We start from the raw sequence: 10,401 nt of genomic DNA, 5'->3' as shown, positions 1-10,401 counted from the left end.
TGCACAGTATATATTATATACTGTATATTATACATTATATCGAATATAACAAATCATTTCTGCCACATCCAAACCTGGATTTTCCCCTCAGTTTGGGGTTTCTGCTTCATTTTCGGGCTCTCGTTGGAGTTTTGTGTTTGAACCTCGGTGTGGGGCTGCTCCGGGATGGTTTTGGGTTTGTTTTGTTCCTCGTTTCCCTTTTTGTCGTGTCCGGTTCTGTCCAGTTCAGTGTCCAGTTCAGTGTCCAGTTCAGTCCAGTTCTGTCCAGTTCAGTGTCCAGTTCTGCCCAGTTCAGTGTCCAGTTCAGTGTCCAGTTCAGTCCAGTTCTGTCCAGTTCAGTGTCCAGTTCTGTCCAGTTCAGTGTCCAGTTCAGTGTCCAGTTCAGTGTCCAGTTCTGCCCAGTTCAGTGTCCAGTTCAGTCCAGTTCTGTCCAGTTCAGTGTCCAGTTCTGCCCAGTTCAGTGTCCAGTTCTGCCCAGTTCTGTCCAGTTCAGTGTCCAGTTCAGTGTCCAGTTCAGTGTCCAGTTCTGCCCAGTTCAGTGTCCAGTTCAGTCCAGTTCTGTCCAGTTCAGTGTCCAGTTCTGCCCAGTTCAGTGTCCAATTCTGCCCAGTTCTGTCCAGTTCAGTGTCCAGTTCAGTGTCCAGTTCAGTGTCCAGTTCAGTGTCCAGTTCTGCCCAGTTCAGTGTCCAGTTCTGTCCAGTTCAGTCCAGTTCAGTGCCCAGTTCAGTGTCCAGTTCAGTGTCCAGTTTAGTCCAGTTCAGTGTCCAGAGCTGTGTCCAGTTCATTTGTTAAAGTTAATTTTGTGATGTTTTTTTCCTCTCTCTCCGTTTTTCCTCTCTGTGGAATGTAAAGGATATGAAGGGAATGGGAGCAGAGCTGTGGCAGCGGAGCGGGCGGTTCACGCCCCCGCTCCGTCTCCAAGAATAAACACTGGGATAATGCCCAGTTTGTTACAAAGTCATGATTTATTGGGTTTTTAAAATGTGTTTATATACCCTTTTGGAGTTAATTTTGTGCTTTAAGTAATTATGAGTTTATGCAGTTGTAGTTTTTAGAGTTTTATTAAAGAAATTATTGTGATTCTTTAAAAGTTTAAAAGGCCCCTTTTTTAAAAAAAAAGATGTTCAAAGTGAATATTAACAGAAGTTACCTTGCAATAATTAGTTTTAAAACCTGAAGTTAAAATATGGTGTGATTTACAACTGCTAAAGAAACCCTTTCAATTAATGTTATTTATAGAAAAGATTTGTGGTTTAAAAAAGTGTTAATAGAATTAAAAATAGTCAAATTTTACAATGTTTAAGCTTGAATGTTTTTAAGTTAAGTTGTATAACTTGGATATTCTTTTAAAGTTAAGTTTTATTATTTCCTTTTGTTATAAATAATTCTTGTTAAGTTTAAATATTGTTCAATTTAAATTGTTTTATGTTTTATTGGAAACACTTGTCTAAGCCACAAAGTATAGTTATTTTTCTTAGAAAAATGAAGATAACTACAACGGAAAGAGCTGTGACAAAACACTGATGAACACCTGCTTGTGGCATTGGGAGTTCTATTGAGTTGTTGCAATCTCTGCACTTTCGTTTGTTATAGTTTTCTTATTTTTTAGTGTTTCCAGAATTTTAAGATGTACCATTGCTGAGGATCAGCTGCCATGGTGGAAGCTTCAGATTAAACCAACTGCTGAATGATTTAATTAGTCTGGTACTTAAGGTTTCTGATTATTTGCTTTGTACAAATGTATTTCCAACAGTTTGCTGTGCTGTAAGCATCTCGTAGCTGCTGCTATTGAAAATCTTGTTCTAGAAATGAGTTAAGAGGCATCTTTCCAGTTTAAAGCCAGGCCCTGGCCAAGCCTTGACTTTACCATGATGGAATGTTTGCCAACAGATCCAGATGTTTTCTGTCCCAAATCAGTATTTGAGTCACTTTTTGACTCAGCAATTTGACCCTATTAATACGACAGCTGGATCAATCTTGAAGTGGGCTTGGGCAATCATTTCCAGAGGTGATGATTCAATCCTTCACTGATTTTTTTTTTTTTTTGTTTCTGTTTGTTTGTTAACTATGGGATGCTGCTGCAGTGTTTTAGTAATTAATAGTAGTTTTATATTACATATGTTATTAGTAATGTTTATGATTTAATTGATTTTTAACTGGTATAGTGCCGCGGCGATGGAAAGCCCGGAGCACCGCGACTTCTCTAGAGGCAGCCCTGAAAAGGACTGGGCCGAAGCGCGTGTGAGCAGCTTCAGACGGTCTCGAGTGATTTCAGCTCAGTGGTGGCGGGCAGGAGACACGGGAAGCACGGACGAGAAAGCTGGTCCAGCGTTTCGCTAAGTACAAACCTTTATTCAGGCAGAGCTTTGGTGAAGGGCGCCAGCAACAGCTAAACTACCGAAAAGGGGAAAACCCGGGATATTTATAGGAGAGGAGAGGGGCGGGGGGAAGCCCAAGATACCTGTATCGGGGTGGGACAGCAGGGGGGAACACCAATGGGGCACTGCAGTTTAACATACCTAACGCAAAGATCCCTGGCAGCGATACATTGTGTCTCTTACAGAGAAGTATCTTGTCTCTAGGGGAGAGCCGGGATCGCGGGCTCGCCAGGCTCCTCCGCGCCCACAAATTCCCACAATATACATAAGATGTCAGCCAACTATTACAAGCACAACTTGGCTGAAGAATTTCCCTGCGCTTCCTTTCTAGCAATTCAGGAACTAGCTCTTGACAGTTGATTGTAGATGGTGTGCCCAGATTATCTCTTCCTATGAGTTGTCTTAGGAGGTCAATTACTGGGACAAGTCGTTGGCTCCACCACCAGTGACTTTGGGTTTCTGCTTCAATATCCAGGGCTTCAGCCACTTAGCAGGCGACCAGAAGGTATTATCTCCTGATGATCGTGGGTCTTGTTTTGCTTGAACATGGGGAAAATATCTTTGCTGCCATTCTCTTATTTCTCTCTTTTCCTCTGGCGTTATTCGAGCCACAGTTCCATACTTGGAACAAAGATAATTATCAGCCTCCTCCACAGACCATTCCCCATCTTTCACATCATTCAAAAGGGCCTTGTGTTTGCTTAATGACAAAGATTGGGACGGCCCCAGAGATGGCTGTTTGGTGTTAAAGGGGAAGGTCCCGGCACACAATCATTTAGATCTCTTAATTGACTTTCACTGCTCTTAAGTCCACTCACAATTGCATCGTGTGCCTTTTTATACGCTTCTTTTACAGTAGCAGACTTTGCATCTCGATCTAAACGTTGCAATTTTTGTAAAAGTTGCGTCATAACTCCTGCTTGTTGGGATAATAGAGTTTTTAATGCCTCTAATTCAGCATCAGAATCGGGGAGGAACGGGAGCCGGATCTATTTCCATAGGCAGCGGTGGAACAGAGGGTGGCACTGAGGGGTTTACGGGGGACGATGTCTGCAGGACTTGGGAATTGCTCTCCCATGGTGGAATCAAATCCTCATAGGGTCCCTTACGGGCTGGAGCAGCAACCATATGAGGGGCAGGAATATTTTCCTTACTCCCATCACAGTCATTTTCACTCCCTGGCTGCTTGTTACTCGACCTTTCAGCTGCTTTTCCTTCTGCTGCAGCGTAAATTCCCTCCACAGCTGCCTCGATCTCAGCCTCTGCACCCAACTGCTCCATCATTAATCCAGCTTGACGATACGTTTGTGCTAGAGCTTTGTTGGAGTCTGAGATACAGAGTGTGTGCCCTTGTTTCTAATGCTTAGTTATAGGATTCAAAACAAACACTGAATTTCATATAATATGAAACTGATGAGCGTGTTTTCATGGTGACACATGAAAACAAATGCTAAAGTTAGAGAGGAAATGTGTAAGTGTGTAGATTGGGAAGTGTTTTAAATCACTGGGTGAAAAAGTAGTTTAGAGAACAAGAGACAAGATGGAGGATTTAGGGTTTTGTTTCTTGTCCTTCTTCTTTCTTCTTCATCTTCTTCTCCCAGGGGTTTTTGGGTAGCAGTAGGTGACTGGGTAGAAAATGCCACAGTGCAGCACACAGGTGTTGGGTCATTGGGTCACTAAGAAAAATAATCGAGTTGGCACCTGTTAATTGGGTAAATGGACATATAAAAGACCTTGAAGAAGATCTTTGTGAGCCATTTTACCCCTTTTCTATCATAGTGCACGTAGCTCCTTGTACCTTGTAATGCTGATAAAAAAAATAAACAACTGAGACCTAACGAGAAAAAACTGCCGCAATCTCATCAATCTTCAGTTCAAAGGGAAAAAGAACCCGATCCAAAAGCCCTTTAAGGACACAGAGCTTCTTTTGACCCAGACTGTACAGCTCGCCACACGTCTTCTCTCACCCATTTCCAGGCGGCATTAGTAAAAACATCGGCAGTCTCAATGATTAATCCCTGCCCCTTTCCCCAAAATAGTGAGCCTGGCAGAAGTGTACGGTCTAAAGGAGCCCACGCATTCTGGCTCATCCGGAACAAGGCTTTTCCCGTAGCTTTCTCCACGGCTGATACAGCATTGCCATTCCAACAAATTCCAGCTCGAAGGCTGCCAGCTCAGCGCTCGCGTCTCTCTCGGACGCCAGGTTTGCCGTGGGATTCTTCTTCTTTTCAGCCTTAGATCAGACTGTTCACAGCCGGGACCAAAGGTCATCACGTCAGGCTCCCCAGACGTTAAGTCCAATCTTCAGGCAGGAATCAGACAGCACACCAATGTGATGTGGAACTGAGAGCTTTATTTCTTGCTCTTGCATTACTTATATAGTTTAAGCCAATCTAAAAATAGATTAGCCAATTTAGCCAATGTAAAAATAGAATACAAACTTATAGCTCTGATTCATAACATTGTTTGTGTTCTTCTCTAAACACGCTACCGTCCAGATCTTACAGCAAATTCCTGGATGTGTACAGAGCTTTGTTTGATCCTTGTTCTTGCTCAACCAGCAGGAGTATTTATCACTTTGTTTTCTTTGTCAGTTCACTGTCAGGATCAGCACGCTCTGTAAAGAGGCAGCAAGCCAAGAACACCTGCAAAAGCCCCAACACCGGGGGGACACTGGGGGACAGTGGGGGACAGTGGGGACACTGGGGGGCACTGGGGGGACACTGGGGGGACACTGGGGACACAGGGGACTGTAGGAGACCCTTCGGGGTGGACGGCCCGAGCCACAGCACAGAGCTCTAGAGCCGAGCTGGTGCCAGCAGTTTATTCCAGGCTGTGGGACAGACAGAGACAGGGACAGAGAGAGCTCTGCTGGGGGACAGCAAGTGGAGCTCAAAGGCTCGGAGAGAACAACACAAAACGGAATAAAATATGAATCCAGGAGCGAAATATTTGAGATTGTAAGAGAGAGAGTTTGACTGAAGAGAATTGAATCCGGAGAAAAGGAAAGAGGGAGGAGGCGGAGAGAGGAGAGCGGAGAGAACCAATCCGGCTGGAAGCGGGAGAGCATCGCTGGAGGCGGGGGGATCAAACCCAGCTCGGAGATTCGTGAGCCCAGCTGGAGCCGCACGGGTTACGGGAGCGATAGGGGAGGATCGGGGGATCAAACCCGGCTGGAACCGGGGCAGGATCGGGGATCAAACCCGGCTGGAACCGCGGGAGGAGCCGATAAAGGAACCGCAGAGGGGTTTTGGTGGGGTCACAACAGGAACCGGCGGCGCCTCTGTGAAGAAACATCCCAGGAAACGCCGAAGATCCCCAAGGACTCGGTGAGAAGGACCCCAGAGCCCTTTTAGGGCTCTCCAGGAGCACAAAAGGATTCCCAGGGGGAGGAGGGGGAGCCAGGGAATCATTCCCAGGAAAAGCTGTGGCTGAATTGGGCAGGGGCCGCTCGCAATGAGCATTTTGAATTGTGCCGGGTTAATTCCCCGCGGCCCCTGAGCTGCGGGAGCGGCAGAGATCCGCTGGATCCCGGCTGATCCCAAAACCGGAGTGGGGATCCTGCGGCTCTGCAGGGAGCTCAGCCCGGCCCGGTTCGGTACCGGGGGCTGGGGGGCACCGGGGGGACACTGGGGGGATACTGGGGACACTGGGGACTGTAGGAGACCCTTCGGGGTGGACGGTCCGAGCCACAGCACAGAGCTCTAGAGCCGAGCTGGTGCCAGCAGTTTATTCCAGGCTGTGGGGAAAAGAGAGAGAGATTGAGAGGAGGGAGAGCTCTCCTGGGAGGCAGCAGATGGGGATCAAAGCAGGCTCGGACAGAACACAAAAGGGAACAAAATATTAACCAGGAGCTCGAGACTTGACATTTTAAGAAAGAGAGTGACTGAAGAGAAGTGAAGCCGGTGAAAAAGGGAGAGTGAGAAGGCAGAGAGAGGAGAGCGGGAGGGCTGAGAGCCAAGACAGGAAAGACAGAAAAAGTCTCTTTTCGAGTTCCTTACACAGCCTGTACACTGACTATTCCATTCCTTCACTGACCAATCTTTCTAAGCGGACTAACCCAGTAACATTTGTGTGGGACCGATAGAAATCGCTGCTTTTGAGTATTTTTAGTTATCTCAGGGTCCCTCAGCCCATTCCTCATGGGGCTGGGGAGAGGGGTCTCAGTTTTATTGGGAGACAGACTGTGTTCTGGCACACCAGCCCGGTTCCTTTGAATTATTCAAACCCTGCTTTCATTTCTATTTCTTCCTGAGCCTTTCTGGCTAAAGACTCATATTTGTAATTTCTTTCTAATGCCACCTTCCCAACAGGGGACACAGGGGGACACTGGGGGACACTGGGGGACATTGGGGTGTCCAGGAGTGACCCCAGGATTTGGGGTCAGGCTCCCAGGACACACCCAGGGGTCTCCTGGCTGGGGCTGTCCCCCCTCCCCGGGCTGAGCTCACTGTCCCTGCCCAGCCCCTCAGCAAGGAGGGTCCCCATGTCCCCCCATGTCCTCAGTGTTCCCTGGGGCCCCTCAGTGTCCCCTCAGTGTCCCCTGGGGCCCATCAGTGTCCCCTCCTTGTCCCCCTGTGTCCCATCAGTGTCCCCTCACTGTCCCCTGTGTCCCCTGTGTCACACAGTGTCCCTTTGTCCCCAGTGTCCTGCACTGCTCCCGGTCCTCTCTGCCCCCCATGGCCCTGCTGGCCCTGCTGGTCCTGCCTGTGGCCACCGTGGCCACCGTGGCCAGTGGTGTCCATGTGGAGCCCCTGCACCGGGTCCCGGCCGCGTTCGATGATCGGTACCGGGGCTGCGGCGATGCCGTGACCATCCTGGAGAACCTGAGCGACGCCGAGCTCCGGCACAAGCAGAACCTGGCCCGGCTCTGGGACCAGGCCACGGCCGAGTGGTTCCGCCGCAGGTCCCGAGACCCCTCCCGAGACCCCTCCCGAGATCCCTCCCGAGAGCCCTCCCGAGAGCCCTCCCGAGACCCCTCCCGAGACCCCTCCCGAGAGCCCTCCCGAGACCCCTCCCGAGACCCCTCCCGAGACCCCTCCCGAGACCCCTCCCGAGAGCCCTCCCGAGAGCCCTCCCGAGAGCCCTCCCGAGACCCCTCCCGAGACCCCTCCTGAGACCCCTCCCGAGAGCCCTCCCGAGACCCCTCCCGAGACCCCTCCCGAGACCCCTCCCGAGACCCCTCCCGAGAGCCCTCCCGAGACCCCTCCCGAGACCCCTCCCGAGAGCCCTCCCGAGACCCTTCCCGAGACCCCTCCCGAGACCCCTCCCGAGAGCCCTCCCGAGAGCCCTCCCGAGACCCCTCCCGAGAGCCCTCCCGAGAGCCCTCCCGAGACCCCTCCCGAGACCCCTCCCGAGACCCCTCCCGAGAGCCCTCCCGAGACCCCTCCCGAGACCCCTCCCGAGAGCCCTCCCGAGACCCCTCCCGAGACCCCTCCCGAGACCCCTCCCGAGAGCCCTCCCGAGACCCCTCCCGAGAGCCCTCCCGAGACCCCTCCCGAGACCCCTCCCGAGACCCCTCCCGAGACCCCTCCCGAGAGCCCTCCCGAGACCCCTCCCGAGAGCCCTCCCGAGACCCCTCCCGAGAGCCCTCCCGAGACCCCTCCCGAGAGCCCTCCCGAGACCCCTCCCGAGAGCCCTCCCGAGACCCCTCCCGAGACCCCTCCCGAGACCCCTCCCGAGAGCCCTCCCGAGACCCCTCCCGAGACCCCTCCCGAGAGCCCTCCCGAGAGCCCTCCCGAGAGCCCTCCCGAGACCCCTCCCGAGAGCCCTCCCGAGAGCCCTCCCGAGAGCCCTCCCGAGACCCCTCCCGAGAGCCCTCCCGAAACCCCTCGCGAGACCCCTCCCGAGACCCCTCCCGAGAGCTGTCCCCTCTGAGCCCGGCCCAGGCCATCGCTCTCCTGGCCCTCACCATGGAGGAGCCCAGCGCGGGGTTCCACGCGGCCACGCGCCACGCCGGGATCTCCAGCCGGGAATACCGGGATGGATTCCACTTCAAAGCTCTGCATTTCCTGCTCAGCGAGGCCCTGCGGAGGCTGTGGGACCCCCGGCGCTGCCACCGGGGGTTCCAGGGGTTCGGGGATGTCTGGCTGGACGCCTGGCCCGGCCGCACTGTCAGGTTTGGTCAGTTCATGGTGACATCGCTGAGCGCGAAGGTGGCCCAGGGTCAGGGGAACGTCACCTTGCTCCAGGTGTTCACCTGCCATGGAGCCATCATCCAGAACTTCTCCTACAACCCCGGCGAGCAGCAGCTGCTGGTGCCACCCTTCGAGACCTTCAGGGTCACCAAAGTCACCCGGGAAGGGAACACAACGCGGATCCACCTCAAATCCAGACGGAGCTTCAGCAAGTACAACTGCGAGTGGCCGTGAGGTGACAGCGTGGGGACACTCCCTGGGCTGGGGACAGGGACCCCTGGGGACACCAGGGACATGGCCTGGGCTGGGGAGAGGGAACCTGGGGTGGGGGGTCCCTGGGGTGGGGGGACAGGGACCCCCGGAGCTGGGGACACGGACCCCTGGGGATGGGGACACTCCCTGAGGTGGGGACAGGGACCCTGGGAATGGGGACAGGGACCCCCGGGATTGGGGACAGGGACCCCTGGGACAGGGGACACCCATTGGGGTTGGGGGACAGGGACCCCCGGGATTGGGGACAAGGCACAGGGACCTCGCTGTGGCCCCCTCTGACCCCCACACCCCCAGACCCCCCAGACCCCCCCTGACCCCCCCTGACCCCCTGCATGGCCCCTGAGCCCCCTCTTTGTGTCCCCAGGTGGGAGCCTGCCCAGCCACCCCCCCCACCTCGGGGGGCTTCTCCTGGCCACTGTGGCCATGGCAGTGGCCAGCGGAACCCTCTGAGCCATGAGGCCACCGAGGACTCCGAGGTCTTGGGGGCCACTGTGGCCACCCTGAGCACAAAGGCCACCAGGACCCCCAGGGAAATGAAGCCACCGAGGCCACCGCGGTCACTGTGGCCACTGTGGCCATGGATGTCACCGGGGTCATTTGGGCAGCTCTGGCCACTTGAGTCACCAATGTTGCCATGGCCATGGTGGCCACCGGGGCCACTCTGACCACTGTGACCAGTGCGACCACCATGGCCACAGAGAGCACCTGAGCCGTGAGGCCACCGCAGCCACTGTGACCACCGTGGCCACCAAGCCCTCCAAGGTGACCCAGGCCACCACTGCCACCATGGCCACTGTGGTCATCAAGGCCACCCCGGTCACTGTGGTCATTGAGGGCACCGTGGCCAGCACAGCCCCTGTGGCCCCCGTGGTCACCACAAGTCCCCGTTCCACCCCCAAGGACCAAGAGCCCCAAACCTGGCCGGGGGTGAAGTTAAACCAAACCAGGTGGAACCTCGGGCTCCGAAGCCAGAAGGAGATTTTATCATATTTTATCATATTTTATCATATTTTATCATATTTTATCGTATTATTTTATCATATTATTTTATCATATTTTATAATATTCTATCATATTTTATAGTATTTTAATAACATTTTATCATATGTTATCATATTTTATCATATTATTTTATCATATTTTATCATATTATTGTATAATATTTTATCATATTCTATCATATTTTATAATATTTTAATAACATTTTATCATATGTTATCATATTTTATCATATTATTTTATAATATTTTATAATATTCTATCATATTTTATGATATTTTAATAACATTTTATCATATGTTATCATATTTTATCATATGCACGGGCAGCAGGGGAGGTCTGTGTGTTGAGAAAAAAGAAGGAGAGGAGGAAGGAGGCGGGAGGGAAGAGAAAACGGTGAGGATTGGGGTGTTTTTCAGCGCTTTCCCCCGTCTTGTCCTCCGGTGTTGCCAGCTGGCCCAGGGCCGGCTGCGGGTCCCCTGTGTCCTCACCTTCCAGAGCAAAGGGATCAGGGAAATGCTGTTCCTGCAGCTCCACCTGAGAATAACAGTGGTGTAGGGGGAAGGGAGCAGCGTTATCACATCACCCCCTGGAACTAGAAGGGATCTCGAGAA

General features: G+C 52.3%; 1 protein-coding gene across 1 annotated transcript; it reads left to right on the top strand.

Annotated features, from left to right (window-relative positions):
- The first annotated feature begins 5,504 nt into the window (after window positions 1–5,504).
- Window positions 5,505–9,839, top strand: LOC131575101 (GPI-linked NAD(P)(+)--arginine ADP-ribosyltransferase 1-like). The gene is made up of 4 exons (XM_058830128.1): window positions 5,505–5,707; window positions 7,024–7,317; window positions 8,230–8,750; window positions 9,153–9,839. Exons 2-3 carry the CDS (start codon window positions 7,058–7,060, stop codon window positions 8,747–8,749), a joined length of 780 nt encoding a protein of 259 aa, XP_058686111.1. The 5' UTR covers window positions 5,505–5,707; window positions 7,024–7,057; the 3' UTR covers window position 8,750; window positions 9,153–9,839.
- The last annotated feature ends 562 nt before the right edge of the window (window positions 9,840–10,401 follow it).

The sequence above is a fragment of the Poecile atricapillus genome, chromosome 2 (genome assembly GCF_030490865.1).
Source record: "Poecile atricapillus isolate bPoeAtr1 chromosome 2, bPoeAtr1.hap1, whole genome shotgun sequence".
Lineage (NCBI taxonomy): Eukaryota > Metazoa > Chordata > Aves > Passeriformes > Paridae > Poecile > Poecile atricapillus.
Note: the sequence above shows the minus strand (reverse complement) of the source record. Positions and strands in the feature narration are given on the sequence as shown.